This window comes from Budorcas taxicolor, chromosome 23 (assembly GCF_023091745.1).
Source record: "Budorcas taxicolor isolate Tak-1 chromosome 23, Takin1.1, whole genome shotgun sequence".
Classification (NCBI taxonomy): domain Eukaryota; kingdom Metazoa; phylum Chordata; class Mammalia; order Artiodactyla; family Bovidae; genus Budorcas; species Budorcas taxicolor.
In genome coordinates, this window is record NC_068932.1 from 34,055,805 (window position 1) to 34,074,024 (window position 18,220).

The following is an 18,220-nucleotide window of genomic DNA, read 5'->3' on the forward strand; positions in this document are numbered from 1 at the left end:
ATGCGGCGTCGGCGCGGCGGGTTTGGTTCGGCATTGTCTGCGCTCCACCCGAGCACCGCGGCGGGGCCCGCACGCCTCTCCGGGAAGTCGGCGTCCCGGACAGAAAGCACCTGGCGCCCCTCCTCGGGGTACCCCTCCTTCGGTCCCGGGGCGAGCCGGCGGGGGTCTTGGGAGCCAGCGCGCTGCGGGCCCTGCAGCAGCCCCTCCGGTGGGTCCTCGGGGACGCCAAGCAGAGCGGCTCGGACCGCAGGTAAAGGGGACGGGCGCTCGGTGACTGTGAGTGGAGGAGGGAACCTTGTATTACACCTGGCCGTCCTACCAGAGTCCTGGAACCCCTAACCCGGCTCATCCTTTGAATAAAGGCTTTGGGGACAAGGCTCATCTTTTGAATAAAGGCTTTGGGGACAAGCCGACTCCTCCTTCCCCGCCCCCCATTTTACAGAACAGATGCAGGTGTTAAAGTCACTCCTGCGTGCTTTTCCCAGGCAGCCCAGTGACCCCAGCGAGGTCTCTGCATGCAGAGCCTGAGGGGCCCACGGCCCGAAAGACTAGTCCCTGGCCTTTGGGAAGTCTTAAGGGATTTATCCTCAGTGGTGGTTCACCTGCTTGGACACCCCCTTCCCTCGCAACCCCACTCTGGCCAGCTGGTCCAGCCCACTTCCTGTCCTTCTCCAGGTCAGAACCCAGCTCTGTGGCCACTTTCTGGGAGGGGAAAAGGAGGGTCTTAGAATTGCACCTTAAAAGCTTGCCAGGGGGCATGGATTTAAAAATTTGGTGGACACTCAGGCAGAATAGAGGAAAGGAGGGCATCTTGCTTCCCTTTCAATGTGAAATCAGTGGTTGTCCTGCTAAGAAGGGCCTTTCCATGGGGACACTATGAAGTGTGTTTAGTATCTTGGAACTAAATAAAACGTGTACAATTTTCAATTTAGGTGGTCCTTTAAAAACAACCCCTCTAGAACCTCTTAAGTGTTTTATAAATTGAAGTCTAAAAATTCAAGGTCTATTTTGCTTTCTCAGTGACATTGTATTAAGAAATGTGCAGTTATTGAGAGGAGTCAGAAAAGAGAAGGAAACCGAAGACTCAGCGCTGCAGCAGCCAAAGGCCGTGAGAGTTAATTTGTAAATGCTGCTGGCTTTCAGTAGCTTGTAGCCATTCTTTTCCTTAGACTGATGGGCTACAAAGCTTTACTGGATTGTTCTTTGCGTGGAATACGACGGCCCTTACTCTTCTTTGTAGAAATCCAGTTCAGAGCCATCTCTTGATGTATTAAGAATTTCCCAGTCGGGATCCCCAAGCAAATCCCAGAGGTCCACGGGGATTCCATCCTTCCTTCATCATACTTGTCTCTTTGAAAACCATCAATGACATTTTTCTTTAAATCTGGCTTTTTGGTCCACCACCCAGAGCTTAGAGTAGCTGTTTCCCTTCCCCCTCACTAGGCTCAGGCTCTTGAAATGAATTATAGTCAGATGCCCGTGTTTTTACAGATGAGGAGACTGAGACTTAGAAAGGGTGGAAGACTGCCCGAGGGAGAACGGGAGAGTCTGCCAGGAACCCTGGCTCCTGGGTCTGTAATGAGCACAGTCTCTAATTGGCAAGTGATGACACTGAGGATAAACCACTGGTGCAAATGTAAAAGCCCTTTGTTAAGAATGTGCCCACCAGGTGTGCATCTTACAGAGTTTTTTTCACTGCATCCCCAACACCTGGGAGAGTGCTGAGTGCAGGGCAGATGCTTAATAGTTGTTATTGAATAAGTTACATTTCACGTCATTGTATCAGTGGAAGAGTCAACACTGTGAGTGTGTTAGAACAGTGATTCCCACACGTTGAGCAGTAAGAAAAAAAAACAGTTTTAATTGAGAGGACTGTAACAAAATTGCTAATTTTTAATTATATCCCACAAGGATTTTTTTTTAATGCGATAAACCCCTCACATCATCAACAAAGCTATTGGAGGTCCCTTGGGGACCCTGCATAAGATGGGTCTATGCCATGCGAGACACTCCTGCTTCAGTATCCCAAGCCATCAACCCAAAATAGCTGAACACACTCAAAGGCCTTTGTTTTAGTTCCCTCGTTCATCTAAGCAGCTCCAGCAGCTTACTTTTCCACTGCAAAACCACTTGCTGGGTTTTCCTGATTGTGATCCTCCAATTCCTCACTTCCCTTCCTGATCCTGGGTCCCTTCTCTTAACTAGATTTCCTGATCTCCACTTGGGCACCTCTGCCCTTGCCCAGAGGACTTTGGCACTGTGGGCTCCTGGGATCCTGGCAATAACCTTTGCAGGTAAATAGGGTGTATAATGTCACCCCCATTTTTGAAAGAAGAAAACTGAGTGACTAAAGTGAAAGAACGTACTTGGGAGGTTGGTGCTCAGGTCTCCTGACGTCCGATTGGTGCCCTTTGCACACCAACTGTGTGCTGCTTGCTTCTTGTCATGTCTGGGCTGCCTGCATCCGAAAAACTGGGCCTGACACCAAACTTGTGATTTACCAGCTCTTTGACCTTGGGCCCCAACTTTTCCAAGACCATTTTTACAAGTGTGAAAGTAGAATTGATCGTGTCTACCCTATAGGGTATATGAATGTAGTTATATGACGTTAATATGTGAAATGCAATGATAATCTTTTAATACCATATGTTCAAAAAGTCTTTTACCATTGTGGGGGACTTTCATACTGTTTCACTGGATCTTTAAAACACTGTCAGTTATGAAACAGATGAATGAAGCGAGAGGTTGGTGTTTGCAGAGTTGCCCATCTGGTTAGAAGCAGAGCTAGTTTGGAATTCCATCTTTGGAGTTCCAGTCCTGGGGATGCACTTTCCAGAACCCTATGACAGTGGATTTGGTGGCTCAGATGGTAAAGAATCTGCCTGTAATTCAGGAGACCTATTCGATCTCTAGATCAGGACAATTCCCTGAAGAAAGGAATGGCTGCCCATTCCAGTATTCTTCTCTGGGAAAATCCATGGACAGAGGAGCCTGGGGCTACAGTCTGTGGGGTCTCAAAGAGTTGGACATAACTGAGTGACTAATACACATACTGACAGTTTCAATAAAGGATTTTCAAATACTATCAAAACAAGCATCAGAATCTCTTGTCAGGGACAGAGTGTGGGAAGCCTGTGGTTCATCTGCCTCTTCTCCCCAGCCATCCAGGGACCCAAAGGGCACAGTCTGTCTGTCCCTTGTGGCTGATTTCTGGTTGCCAGACTGTTGGGTTCTGAAAATTTGTGATTTTGGTAGGGAAAGCATAGCGTGTCCCAGAACAACTTGTGAAATGCCCTTCATGCCTTATCGGACTAGAAACGTGTCAACCACTTCCCCTGACTGCCTGGGTCTGAGCCAAGTATTTTGCCAATTGAACAAGGAAGATGTTTGTTACAGCAAAAGACCACAGGCTTCCTGGCTGACTTACCTCCAATTTGAAAGTCTTTCTCTTCTTGTGTGGACTGTTTTTGTAAACAGTTCAGATTTCCATTCTACTGATGGAGAGGAGGCTGCCAAGGGCTAATCTAATATTTGGGGTTGGAATTGCATTATGTAAGGAGGTGGAAGCGCTCTCCTTTTTCACCCTGCCCTTGTTTCATTTCCGATCATAGAGGAGAAAGTGGCCATTGTCCTGCAAAACCGCCTTTAGCTATTGCTCCTCCGTCTGGCCCTTCTTTTTCAAAAGTAGCCTTGTTTGGCCTTTGCTTTCTGCCTGTCTCTTGGGAAGTGCAATCTCCAGGCAGCACAGAGTGTGATGTTTTGCGATGCCCTGCAGCAAACCTCACACTTCTGCTGTTCCACGTGCTGCTGGTGCTGCAAGGAATCAGAATGTGAAAATAACAATCAGATGAAAAGACCAGGGAGTCGGGGAGTGATCCAGGTCCTTGTGTGAGAACCCCAGAAGCCAGGAATGACAATGTGTGGGATTAGCACGAGTAATGGAATAGAAAGGAGCAAATGTGATGAGCCAGGTGTTTTGTAATGGAAGAGGCTTGACAAGGTATACCTGGAAATGGAAATTCAGTTTCTGCCCATGGGTTGCAGACCACTCCCATCTGCTTAGTACAAGACTGTAGAAAGTTCTCAAAATCTCAAGTTATGTGATCAGGTGTGGGAGCTGCTGGCAGCTGATAGAAGACTGCCAACAGGTGAGATTCAGAAAAATCTAGGCTCTGTTCCTCTGTTCTGATCCCCCACAATCAGGAAGGTGACAGATGGAACAGAACACAGGGAGGCCAGAAGGAGTAGGATCCACTATTAACTGTCTCACCTGGGGCAGAACTATCTCATCTGTCTCACCTTGGCTTCTCCCTGTCTCAGCTTTCCCATCTGTCAAATGGGGGCTTGCTGTGAGCATTAGGAGAGAGAAGATACTTAAGCCGAGAGCCTGGTGTGCGTTAATCTCTGTCATGCCCAACTCTTTGTGACCCCATGGACTGTAGCCCACTAAGTTGCTCTGTCCATGGAATTCTCTAGGCAAGAATACTGGCATGGGTAGCCATTCCCTTCTCCAGGGGATCTTCCCGAACCAGGAAATCCCCTGGGTTTCCTGTATTGCAGGCAGATTCTTTACCGTCTGAGTCACCAGGGAAGTCCTCAGAGCCCGGTACTGGGTGCTTTAGTGAGTAAATAATGCTCACTAGAAGGGAGCAGCTTTTTTTTTTTTTTTTTCTTTACTGTGGAATTCATCCTTTCAAGTCTTAGATGTAGGGTTGTATTTAGAATGTTGAATTAGTATTGAAAGAAAGTTTTGCTGTGTGAGGAAGGGGGATTGAGTTGAATATTTGAGATGATTGAGTGGGAATAGATAGTGTAGAGAACTATTAATTCTGTATCATTATTGAAACAACGTTAGGTTCATTTATCTTGGTATAAAAAAGGATACTGTGAGTGCAATGAGCACAGATTCATCAGGAAGTATCCCTCCAGCCCACCCGCCTGAAGCGTTATGATGCTGATTTCCAGCAAGCACGTGTCTCACCTACCACATGCCAGGCACATGCAGAGACTGAGACACAGCCCCTAGTCTCTGAGCCATTTGCCACGCGGCAGGCAGGTTCAGTGTGGGCTGTGTGACAGTGGGGATTGAGGTGGGGGTGGGGGCACGGGGGTCGGTTGGGGAGGTGCTGCTGAGGTCTCAGGGTCAGTACCACCTGAGCCTGGCGCTCACAAGGAGGCACTTGATTTCCAGATTGCCAACCTAAATTTTGTTTTAATGAGTAGAACCTTAAGAGGCTCTGGAAAAACATTCACCTGGGCAAGCAGAGGCACATGGTGGAGCCAGATGGATCTGCCTAGGTTTGTCCCCTAGTACAGGGAGGGGCCCCGTGTTCACAAACACCGTGCTCTGCAGCAGGAAACTTCTGTGCTCTCTTTTGCCTTGTCTTCACGGGAGGCCGCTAGAATCCTAGTTTTGTAAAAAAAAATTAACAGGCCTGAGCCTCAGAGTCCTGCGTGTGCCCAAGGTCGGAAGCTGTGATCCCAGAAAATCTTGAGCCTCAGGACTGGATGGCACAGGGATGCCAAGCTGGCCCTTGTCCCCAGGCCTCGCCCCTGCCTGGCTCCCAGGTGGCAGGTCGGGACTTGTCCCACGGCTGTTGTGTGGAGTAAGAGGAATGAGAACAGGAGGCATGGCCCCCACCAGCCCCCTCTCTCTCTCTGACCATGCCTGGGGAGCTCCTGCCCTCCTCCCTCCTGTAGTACCTCATCTCCGGTCCTTACTTAGATGAGGTGAGGCTGGGAAGCCTCTCAGTGACTTGAAGCACAGAGACTCTCAGCTGGTTAGGCAATTCCATTTAGTTTGCTTCAGGAGTTTTGAAATCCAGAGAGCTGAATAAACGGTGGGGAAAGGTCTGACCATCCTAGTTCCATGGTGGAGAGGAGATCAAAAGGGGATTTTCTTTTTTTCAACCAGAAGACATCTTAGCAGCCTCTGGTCCACCCTCCTCATTTCCAGGTGAGGGACTGTGGTTACTCTCAGGGTTGCACGGCATCAGATGAGAAGTGGGACCCCTGGATCCAGGGTGCACACCCTCTGTCATCGTGGGGCAGAGGTAGCTCCCGAGTCACGGTGTGCCAGCTCAGTGTGCATGGAGTTCAGGGGGATGGCCCATGGACCTTGAGCTGACCTCGGCTCTAGGAGTAGCATGGTTAGAAGAAAGCCCATTGGACGGGGACCCAGAGACTCAGGACTCTTCCCCTTCTGAGCCTCAGGGACGCCTTCCCATTTACATCTGGGGTGTGTACCCTTATTCACTGTATCTCCTCCTTAGTTTGATACCAGAGCGCGCCCCCTGAGGGTAGGAGTGCAGGTCCATGGAGGAGGGGGTCAGCACTGGTTGGCAAATCCTCTGAATTCAGAATCCAGCTGTGTTTTGTTCCTGCGTTGGCCAGGTATGTCTTCAGTGCCCAGACAGAGGTGATTGGGGTGCGTCAGAAAAGTAACACAATTCATTTTAGCGCAGATTAAGTTAGAGGCACATGGCTGAGGCACCGAAGATGACCAGGAGACCGCTGCCAGGTGTTTCAGAGAAGTGGTGTCCCTAATGGAGGGGGGAAGGGGCGGTCCCAAGGGCCAAGATGCATGAATGGAATCTTAGGCCCTCTGCCTTGCTTTCCGAGTTTGTGTATGTGTATATACATATTTGGCTTTGATGGATCTTTGTTGCTTTGTGTGGGCTTTCTCTGGTTTCAGTGAGCAGGCGCTAGTCTTCACTTCTGTGGCTCCTCTTGTTTTGGAGACAGGCTCGAGGGTGCATGGGGTTCAGTAGTTACAGCACACAGGCTCAGTAGTTGTGGCTTAGTTACCCCGAGGTGTGTGGAATCTTCACGGACCAGGGATGAAATCCTTGTCCCCTGCATTGGCAGGTGGATTCTTAACCACTGGACCACCTGGGAAGTCCCTATCCATGTTCCTAGGTGCAGGAGCATGGCCCTCATTGAGAATGTTAAAGGAACTTTCGAGGGCATCAGGTTGAAGTGAGTTTTCTCTGTCCATGGAATTCTCCAGGCAAGAATACTGGAGTGGGTCACCATTCCTTTCTCCAGGGGATCTTCCTGACCCAGGGATTGAGCCTGGGTCTTCTGCACTGCAGGCAGATTCTTTACTGACCGAGCTACCAGGGGAGGGGTAGGTGTTAAGGCTGTCCTTTAAAATCAAAGTCATTGGAGTGAAGTCTTCCATGGCTTTTGGGGATCTGGGTCTTCTCCAGACTACTGTAGTTATCATGCAAGCAGCAGCCTCTAGGGTCATATCTGTGACCCGGGAAAGGCTGAGCCCTTGTCGTCTTGTTGGGGGTACGACTTGGGGGAGCTCACAGAACTGATTGCTGATCCTTTTTTTAAAATTTTCCTTGTCCTGACCCTCTAGTCATATCAACATGCCCTCTCTCCTGTTGCTGGAAGCCATCTGCATTGTCCTGTTTGCTGGAGGTGAGTGTTCTTGGTGTGAGAGGTGGCTGAGGTGTTGAGGGGTTTGATGCACCTCACATCCGGTGGATTTTGACTTCTAAAGGTCTCTTGAGTGCATCCATGTTTCTCCACTCCTGGCCACCTGCCTAGTCTAAGCCCCATCGTCTGGTGCTTGGACCACTGCAGTAGCCTCCTGACTTGTCTCCCTGGATTCACCCAGTCCCCCTCCATCCTGTTCTTCACACATTTCAAAACGCAAATCTGGTCATACCTGGATCCCTCTCCATTCCCACTGCCTACCTGAAACTTTCAAGTGATATTCCATTGCTCTGAAGAGGGCCTGCCTGATCTGACCTTACGCCACATGGTGTCCCCTCTGGAGCCCCCTCCCTCCTCCTCTTTGCTGCAGCCCACACTCCTTCCAGGCCGGCCCAGCACCCTTGCTCCCTCCCACCCTGGGGTTCTCAATTATGGTGGCCCGTCTGCCTGTATCACTGACTCACCCAGCACCTCTACCCTGGTAAACTCCTACTCATCCTCCAGCACCCAGCTCAGTTTCTCCTGGATTCCCAGGTCAGGTCAGATCCCCCTACTAAAATCTCGTGTCCCATTGAGTCTCTCTGTTGTGTTGCACTTAATACAGATATGAGTTTATTTCTGTGTGAATTTTAAAAAATGAGTGTTCGTCTTCTCCCCTGGACACAGGCTGTGTAGTCTTGGCACCTCGCACTGGACTTGGCACCTAATCTGTGCTCAAGAAGTAGATTAGTGAATGGATAGTGGAGCAAATCAGTTTTCTATTTACTTCCCACGTTGGCCCTCCCACATTCTAGACTCTTCGAAACACAAGATGGTAGAAAGGAATAGGTGTGTTTTGTGGGTTGGCTGATGAATAAGAATGAGCGGGCTGGGTGGCTGGCTGCCTGAGGCTAGCCCAGGGTCCTCTTGCAGCCTCAGAGGCTCTCTTGCAGTGCCTCCTGGGTCTGTGTTTCTGTGAGTTGGGGTATCCTCGCTATTCATTGGTTGCTGTCACCATCTGCTTGTTTTCTGGACCCTCAGGGAGATAGAGGCTGGAAGGACGTGGTTGCCCAGTCCACCTATCCCCTCTCTTGGAGCCCTCAATGTCACACAGTGGCTTCATGACCGAGGGACTGGGATGAAATGAGACGTGTTTGGGGACATGTGGTCCCTGGGGGCCCAGGCACAGTAAAGCTTCTGTTTTAACTCACAGCAGAAGCTCACCCTCTGTAGCCTGTCCAGTTTACAGAGCACTGGATCTGACACCCCTCGGTTGTACCGATGAGACAGGGAAGGCTCAGAGAGGCTAAGTGATTTGCCTGGGGCTGCGCAGCTTTCAGGAGCAGGACTGGGATGAAAACCCAAACCTGAGTCTCCCCACCCTGTCCAGGCAGGCGGTCCTCAGAGGTGAAGACTGACTTGGTTGGGAGAGGAAGCCGCAGTCACATGCTCATTGACTCTCTGTCCCCGGGGGAACATCTGCAGAGTCCTGAGGTAGTTTCACAGGGGCACCGTGGGATGTCACTGGGTACCTGCTCCCTGGAAGGAGGTCTCACTGGCACCTGCCAGGACAGCTGAGCCCATGATACAGTTACATAAGCTGAGTCACATCCGTAGTGAGTGGTCCCTGGTCACGGAGCTCCTCCTCCCATCTCCCATCCAGGGGTGATGGCTGGTCAGTCTCCAGCTGGAGAATGTGCCAGTAAAACATTTAAAAAGATCTTAGGGATTCCTCAGGGACTTCCCTGGTGGCCCAGACAGTAAAGAATCTGCCTGTAACATGGGAGACCCTGGTTCAATCCCTGGGTTGGGAAGATTCCTTGGAGAAGGGAATGGCAACTCAGTCCAGTATTCTTGCCTGGAGAATTCCATGGACAGAGGAGCCTGATGGGCTAGTCTGTGGGGTCATAAAGAGTTGGACACGATTGAGCTACTGACACTTTAAGGATTCCTCAACTCCTGGACTTTTTGTCAGTGATTCATGGGCTCATTCAGGAAAGCTTGGTGCTTTCTGGCTTTGGCTTCAGGGTCAAAGGAGGCAAGAATTTTTAATTCATTTGGCCAAATTGTGTGCAGAAAGCTGGGCTGGGCTCTGTGGAGACAGGTGAAGGTGTTTCTGCCCCATGAATGAACTCCAGCAGGTACTGCCAATTAGAGGCACCCCTCCCTCCAGAACCTGAGCTCATCTTTTGGTGTCCTCTTCCTCGTCACCATTCTGGCAGTGGCAAATCCCCCTGAGCCCAACTTCCCTGTGTTATGTGATTCCTACCACACCCCCACCTCCTTCCCAGCCTGATTGCATCTCCTTACCTCTTTCCCCAGCAGCCTCCTCCCTCCTCATATTCCTTCATCTGCCCCTTGCCTGGCCTGGCCTGTTCCTAGCTTCTGCACACCCTCACCTGGTGCTTTCTGTGCTTATCTACAGGACATGGACTTTACAAACATCCACATGTCTGCTTTGTCTGACAGTGACCACCCATGTTTGGCTTTTCAAATAATCCCTCCAAGCGGCACCTCATTGTCTTCAGGACTTTCATCGTGGTTGGCTTGCTGTTCAGCACCTGGCATGCTACCTGCCCTGAGTTCATTTTGTAAATTGTTATTGACTGCTCATATGCCATCACTACAATTTTACTGGGTATCACATAGAAGAAAAAGGCGTATCCACAAACTTCCTACCCAAAACTTTTTAGCCCTTGTTCATGTTAATTGCATTGAATGATTGTATCCGTGTTACTCTGAGTCCTATCTCTATGGGTATTTGTCATTGCCGTCATTCCTCTGAAACAAATAACACTGAAGGAGATGTCTTGGTGGCACATTTTCCCTTCCCTAAAATTGTTTTTCCTTTGGATCAATTCCCAGGTGTGATGTTATGTAGCCTAACCCCTTTTATGACTCCTAATTCATTTGGCTAAATTGTTTTCCAAAAAGACTATACCAATTTACTGTGCCACTATTGGAAAAGGTTTTCCTGATGTAACCTTTCCAGTTACATTTACATTTAAACCTTGATCATCTAAATTTCACATTTAAAAGGGTACCCTGTGGTTTGAGTTAAAACATTTTGTCACCTATTTGAAAATTTTCCCTTGTGCTTTTCTAGGAATTCTCTTCCTTCTGTGAATTGTCTGTTCATGTTGAAGGTTAATTTTTATGGCAAGATGCTGCATCCCAGAGGGGCACCCAGGTCTTATGCCTAACCAGGGGCAAAACTCATCAGAATCAAGGCTCTCTATAGCCCCTGGGTAGATATTTTTAATTTTACTCTTCAAAATACCCGAATTTAAATGCAAAGGTACCTGATAAAGTTGGAGTAATTGGGGAGGACGTTATTACTGTTATCCATCTGGTAATTTTTAAGATACAGTATCATTAAGCTCTTCCACACTCCTGTTTTCTCTGTTGTTGCCTGTTCATTGTGGTCACATAACGTGGAGTCTCGGCCCCCTCCCCTCTCTGCCGCGTAACGTGCGCTTCTGATTCCTCTCCTAGTGCCTCCATCCCTCCCTCTTCAGGAAGTCCACGTGAGCAAGGAGATTATTGGGAAGATTTCAGTCGCCAGCAAAAGTAAGCCCATGTTTTTCTTGATCCTCCAAACTCTCCCACTTTGGCCTCTATGTGATGGACCCAAGGGAAATCTTTTGGCTTCAGACAGTTCCTTTCCCAGCCCTGTCTTCGTTCATGCTGTGGCCAGGGTCGTTTTCCCCGAACAGAGGCCTGACAAAGTTTCTCTCCTGGGTGAAAAACCCAGGAAGATCCCTATTGCTGGATTTCTCGGCCCTGGCTTCCAGGTTCTTCTGTTGTATGGCCACCGCCTACCCAACCAGCCTCATCGGCTGCTATGTTTCTTCCTCTTTATCTCTGCTTGGCATTTCCTCCACATGCTCAAGCCCTGCCCTCCTGCTTGCAGGGACTGTCCGGTCACCTTCCCTCCCTCTCTGGTGAAATCCCCCTAGCTTGTTGCTACTGGGTGGCACCTTCTCACTGGTGCTTCTCTGACTTCCACTCTCTCATCTTCATGATGAGGTGACAGGGTGTGGACTCTGACACCCTGGGTTGGACTCCGTGGCTCCACCACTTCCTGGTGCTTTGACCTCAGGAAAGTTCCCTGAATTGCCCTGTACCCTGCTCTCTTTATCTTGCCAATGGGAATACAAATTGTAAATCTATTTAGGGGTGGGGGTGGGGGGGGGGGGGGGCTAGGAAGCTGATAGCTAAAAGGTACAGAGTTTCCTTTTGAGGAGATGAAAGATGTTCTAAGATTGACTGTGATGGTAGAATATCTCTTTGAATATACCAGAAACCATTGATGAGATTGTTGGATGGCATCATCGACTCAACGGACTTGAGTTTGAGCAAACTCTGGGAGATAGTGAAGGACAGGGAAGCCTGGCATGCTGAAGTCCATGGGGTCACAAAGGGTCAGACACAACTGAGCACCTGAGCAATACAAAAAGCCACCGAGTGTATACTTCAAACATTGACTTATATATGAATGATATCTCAAGATAACTGTGAAAAAATTAAAAAAGTATAATCTATCTCAAGGTGGTTATGAGAATTAAATAAATTAGTGAGAATTAAATAAATAAATTTAAAGTGTTTAAAGCAGAGTACCCGGCCTATAGGAAAGATTTGGTCAATGCTTGTGATTACTTAGGCTCTTGGGTAATGCATCCTTATATACCAGGGTGCCTGACTGTGTCCCAGGCTAGATTGTGAACCCTGAAGGCAGTATCCAAGGCTCTTGGATATCCCTCCATGCCTCCAGTAGCCCCTCCTCTCAGACGGCTTAGTGTTGTTGAATTAGACTCTCTCATTATCACACAGACTTTCATCAGTGTTGTGCCCGTGGTAGGTCCATGCTCCCCGCTGCAGGAGAGCATTGCCTGTGGCCCAGAATTGTCTCCAGGGTTATTGCCCCCACTGTACTAAGAGGAGCTTGACCCACTGCAAGATTGTTTCCACCTCCACTCTGCTCTGGAAGGAAGATCTTCTCGGAACCAGACCGCAGGGAAGCTGGCTGTCACTCATGTTGCTCCACTCTCCCCTAGTGATGTGGTGCTCGGCTGCAGTGGACATACTGTTTCTGATGGATGGCTCTCATAGTGTCGGGAAAGGGAGCTTTGAAAGGTCCAAGCACTTTGCCATCACGGTCTGTGATGCTCTGGACATCAACCCTAGGAAGGTGAGTTTAAGTCTCATTGTCTTTGTATTAGGGTGTCTGGCTGCAAGTGACAGAAAGCCCATTTTAAGTAGAAGAGGGCATTTACTGGCTTCTGGAACCAGGAAGACCAAGGGGATGAATCCTGATTCCAGGCATGATGGAATCCCAGGCCTCAATCGCTCTTTTTCTCCTCCTCTCCGTTTTGCTTTCCTCATTTGGTTTCCCCCCCAGGCAGGTTCTCCGCTCGGCAGAGTTGCCCTACACAGTCCTTCGAGCTAGTTATCCCCAGAAAAAGAAAGTGGACTTCTTTCCCTGTAGAGCTGGCAGAAGTCTTCAGGAGGGCTCTGATTGGGCAGATGTAGGTCACATGACAATCCCTTTGCCAATCACAGAAGTCAGAGGGAAGAGCTTATCTGGCCATTCGTGAGTCAGGTGCTTATCCTCCTTCTTGGGGTGGGGATGATCACTGGGACTTCCTGCTAGAAAGAGAGGTTGTGGTTGCAGAACTGCGGGAAAGGGAAAGCATGCTGCAGACAAAAACTACAGCTATTTCTGAAGACTAGGAGTAGGCAATGGCACCCCAGTCCAGTACTCTTGCCTGGAGAATTCCATGGAAGGAGGAGCCTGGTAGGCTGCAGTCATGGGGTCGTGAAGAGTCGGACATGACTGAGCGACTTCACTTTCACTTTTCACTTTCATGCATTGGAGAAGGACATGGCAACCCAGTCCAGTGTTCTTGCCTGGAGAATCCCAGGGACGGGGGAGCCTGGTGGGCTGCCGTCTATGGGGTCACAGAGTCAGACACAATTGAAGCTACTTAGCGGCAGCAGCAGCAGGGTCTTAATACAAATCAGCTCCTACCTTCTGTGTTCGCTTGAAGGGAACAGCTCCTGCCTGGTGAATCCAGCCAGTATCTTCATTTCTTGTTCTTCCTGGTTCCAGATAGCAAGTCTTAAATGTCAGCAGTCTGTGCTAGCTGTGGCTTTTATTGCTAAAAAATGGCATTTGGGAACAAGTCAACAGAAAAATGGACAATATACACAGACAGTTCCCAGAAAATGAAACACAGATGGCCCTCTGACATAGGAAAAGATGCCCAACCTCATTCAATGAAATAGCAAATCTCTGACTGATACACTATTTTCTATTTAACTGGATTACCAAAAATCTGAAGTTTGGTTTCATGCTTCATTGGCAAGCCTGTAGGAAAGTGGTGTTCTCATGCTGGTGGGAATGTGCAGCCTCATTATGGAAGAATCTAACAGTGTCCATCCAAATGACAAAGGCTGGGACCCTTTGACTCAGTAGTTTATCCTATAGATACTCCCACAGGTGCAAAATAATTCACACTCAAATTTATTCGTTGCAGTGTTGTTTGTAATTGTAAAAGATTTCAGGCAACCCAAAAGGCCTGCTCACAGGGGTAAATCCTTTATGGTGTCTTCATATAATGAATCACAGGGCAACTGTCAAAAGTGTATGAGAAAAGTCTTTGATGTGGAAAAACACCAACACAAATAGAGTATAAAAGTAAGGTGCAGATGGTATGTATGATATGTTACTGTTTATGAAAAACGGAGATGAAAAGAGCCTGTATTTGTATTTGTTTATATCTGCATGAAGAAACTCTGGGGGCGTTTTTAAGAGGCAAAGAGCAGCAGTTTCCCATTGAGGGAAGGAGTGGGAACTGGGCAAATGGGGCACAAGTCCAGGGGGAGGCCCATCGGTATAAATGTCTTTATACTTTTGAACCATGTGAACTGACTCAAAAATCAAGTAAAAATTTAAGAAGGGCATTTTGGTTTGGAAAGCTGTGAATGAGAGACTAGTCACATACAGGTGAAGGAAGGAAGTGGTTTTCCAAGATGACATTCCTGGGTTAATCCTAGAAAAACCTCTAGGATTTAGGAGCAAAAGGGGCTTTTAATGAGAGCAGATTTTTTCCAGAAATGACATGTCATTTGTGAGGAATGAGCACATTATCTTGGACTTCAGGCCATCTTGCATGGTTATAGCTGACATCATTCTGTCTAGATACTGATAGCCGGACGTTCCAACTATAAAGTCAACCCATTGTGGACTCTCAGAGGCTCAAGGCCAAAGGCTGCTGAATCTCTGCCCTCCTCCCCAAGGGACCCTGCTTTTTAAAGGAAGTGATTCCTTGGGGGAGTTTTGCTAGTTTTTTCATGGAGGAAGAGCCATAAAGATCAAACACTGTTGACCTTTAAATGGATGTAGTATGTCCTGAAATGGGTGGTCTGGAGATCCCAGTAGATGACAAGTTGGAAGAGAAGAACTTCACAGATTATTAGAGAATGTTTCATAGATGAAGATACAGGCTCAGAGAGGCTAAGTGACTGCTTAGGGTCACACAGCTCTCAGCATGGAAGAACGGGGGGGCTCTTGAGTCTCAGCCCAGCACTTCACATTCTGCTCTCACAGTCACATAGGCCGTGGACAGCTGGTGACATGGTGGGGTGTGTGTGTGTCTTTACATAGAAATTCAGCATCCTCAAAGAGAGCGTAAGGAAACTGTGACCTAAAAAACAGTATGGCGGTTTGGGGAGCAACTCTTCCAACACACAGTTGCCCAGAATTCAGGGAATTTAATGTTGCCAAACCACATTTAGAATATGGAATTTTTAAGGTGGTAGTGAAGTTGCTAAGTAGCATCACTCTTTGCGACCCCATTTACTGTAGCCCGCCAGGCTCCTCTGTCCATGGGATTTCCCAGACAAGGATACTGGAGTGGGTTGCTATTTCCTCCTCCAGGGGATCTTTCCTACCCAGGGATCAAACCCACGTTTCCTGTATTACAGGCAGATTCTTTACCACTGAGCCACCAGGGAAGACCTAATTTTTTTTTTTTTTTTTTAAGGTTAGATATTGGTGAACTAGACAGTGCCCACAACAAGGAGACAGGATAGTGAGAGGCCTGGGCATTTTCATATGAGGGAACCTGACTGTCACTGTCACTGGAAGGAGGGTGCCGAGTGGCTCTGTTTTATTAACAGGTCAAAGTCTGGGTGTTGAGCTAAGGAGTTGGTGTCTTTTTTTTTGCAAGCAAATGAGTGCCTCCAGCTCCAAGCTGCTCAGACTTGCTGGAATTGCTAGTTGAAGAAAGATTTTTGCATTAGGGTGATTTCAGATGCTTCAATCTGACCTGTGGCTCCAGGTTTGTTATGTTTGAGCTGCATTTTAGGTGTCATCGTCTTGTTATTGGGCTTCCCATGTGGCACTAGTGGTAAAGAACTTGCCTGCCAATGCAGGAGACTTAGACACAGGCTTGGTCCTGGGGTCAGGAAGATCCCCTGGGGGAGAGCATGGCAGCCCACTCCAGTATTCTTGCCTGGAGAATCCCATGGACAGAGGAACCTGGTGGGCTAGAGTCCATGGGGCCACAGTCGGATACAACTGAAGCGACTTAGCACAGCATGGCATGTCTGTTATCTCCATGTACTGAATACAAGGAATTTGACTTGCACTTTATTTTACTTTCTGGGAAGAAATTTTCAAGTAGCTATCAATTAAAGCTTTTTATGGAGGCTCTGTTTTGAGGTGGATTTAATGTGTTTGAAGTCTCCTCTCAACACTTGCACTGAGAAGTTCACTTCCTGGCCCTAATATAATGACTGCAGCAGTGATTACAGTGTGGTGAGAAATCGGGACGGGCTTGCTTCTGAGCATACAGTAAACTGAAGATAAAAGGTAGCTATTTTGCTCCCAAACCGCCAATTAAATTAAATGCCTTGACTACTGACTCAAGCTGTTTCTATCTTGTTTTGAAGTTGGTTCTTTCCTGTTTAAGTAAATACACCCAGCTGTTGGTCTCAAGGGAGTCTTTTTTTTTTTTTAACCAATTCATTCACAGGGTTCAAAACAAAGGCATTCAATGAAAAGTATCCCTCCCAGTCATGTATTTTCTATTTGCCCAGTCCTCCCTACCCCCACCCCTGCTGTCTTGAGCATCCTTACAGAATTACTTCATGCAGATAGAAGCACTATGAATATATATTCTAATTTTTGCCATTTTCATACAAAGGGTAGCATGCTTATACAGTTTCATCTCTCACCTCTTTCTCCTCACATTATCTTGAAAGTCTTTCCTATCTAGGTAGTTAGGTAATATAGGTATTAATATAAGCATATATCATTTTTACGTGTGTCCCAGATGGCTCAGTGGTAAAGAATCTACCTGCTGATGTAGGAGATGTGGGTTTGATCCCTGGGTAGGAAAGATCCCCTGGAGGAGGAAACGGCACTCCAGTATTCTTGCCTGGGAAATCCCATGGACAGAGGAGCCTGGCAGACTACAGTGAGTGAGCATGCAAGAGCATGCATTTTTATAGCTGATTAATGTTCCATCATAAGAATTTACCAAGGTTTAGTTAACCAGTATGTGTGTGTTAGTGGCTCAGTTGTGTCTGTATTTCCTCTTCTGTGATCTCGGTTCATATTCTTGGCCTATTTTTCTGTCGGATTGTGGATCTTTCTCAGATCAGCTCCTAGACACTCTTTATGTATTGGTGAAAGTAACTTTTTGTCTCTGACATGAGTAGCAAATAACTTTTCACTTGTCTTCATTTTTTGGTTGCATTATGACATTTTTTTGCCCTGTAGAAGTTTTCTTCATAGAGTCAGATTCATCATTTTTTTTCCTTTACAACTTATGGACTATAAGTCATAGTGATGTCTTTGTTCCTTTGCAATTACAGAGGAATTCTCCCAAGTTTTCTTCTAGAACTTTTATGGTCACACTTTTCACACTTAACTCATGAATCCATTTGCAAGCTTTCCTCTATTCTTTTGCAGATGGCTGTCCCGTTGTCCCAATATATCTTACTGATGGCACCATCTTATCCCGTTGGTTTGAGATGCCCTAATGGTTTCAGTTCAGTTCAGTCGCTCAGTCGTGTCCGACTCTTTGCAACCCCATGAATCGCAGCACTCCAGGCCTCCCTGTCCATCACCATCTGGAGTTCACTCAGACTCACGTTCATTGAGTCTGTGATGCCATCCAGCCATCTCATCCTCTGTCATCCCCTTCTCCTCCTGCCCCAAATCCCTCCCAGCATCAGAGTCTTTTCCAATGAGTCAACTCTTTGCATGAGGTGGCCAGAGTACTGGAGTTTCAGCTTTAGCATCATTCCTTCCAAAGAAATCCCAGGGCTGATCTCCTTCAGAATGGACTGATTGGATCTCCTTGCAGTCCAAGGGACTCTCAAGAGTCTTCTCCAACACCACAGTTCAAAAGCATCAATTCTTTGGTGCTCAGCTTTCTTCACAGTCCAACTCTCACATCCATACATGACCACAGGAAAAACCATAGTCTTGACTAGACAGAACTTAGTCGGCAAAGTAATGTCTCTGCTTTGGAATATGCTGTCTAGGTTGGTCATAACTTTTCTTCCAAGGAGTAAGCGTCTTTTAATTTCATGGCTGCAGTCACTATCTGCAATGATTTTGGAGCCCCCAAAAATAAAGTCTGACACTATTTCCACTGTTTCCCCACCTATTTCCCGTGGAGTGATGGGACTGGATGCCTAATGGTTTATCACGCGCTAAATTTGAGAGAAAAAAGGGTCACTTCTCACAAACTCCTTCCTGAGGTTCTCTACTACT

General features: G+C 47.6%; 1 protein-coding gene across 1 annotated transcript in view; it reads left to right on the forward strand.

Annotated features, from left to right (window-relative positions):
• The window catches only part of VWA2 (von Willebrand factor A domain containing 2), a 49,420-nt gene continuing 31,200 nt past the window's right edge, over window positions 1–18,220 (forward strand). The window contains 5 exon segments of the mRNA XM_052661111.1: window positions 1–210; window positions 213–250; window positions 7,370–7,431; window positions 10,924–10,998; window positions 12,486–12,619. Of these exon segments, the coding sequence (XP_052517071.1) occupies window positions 1–210; window positions 213–250; window positions 7,370–7,431; window positions 10,924–10,998; window positions 12,486–12,619 (519 nt within the window).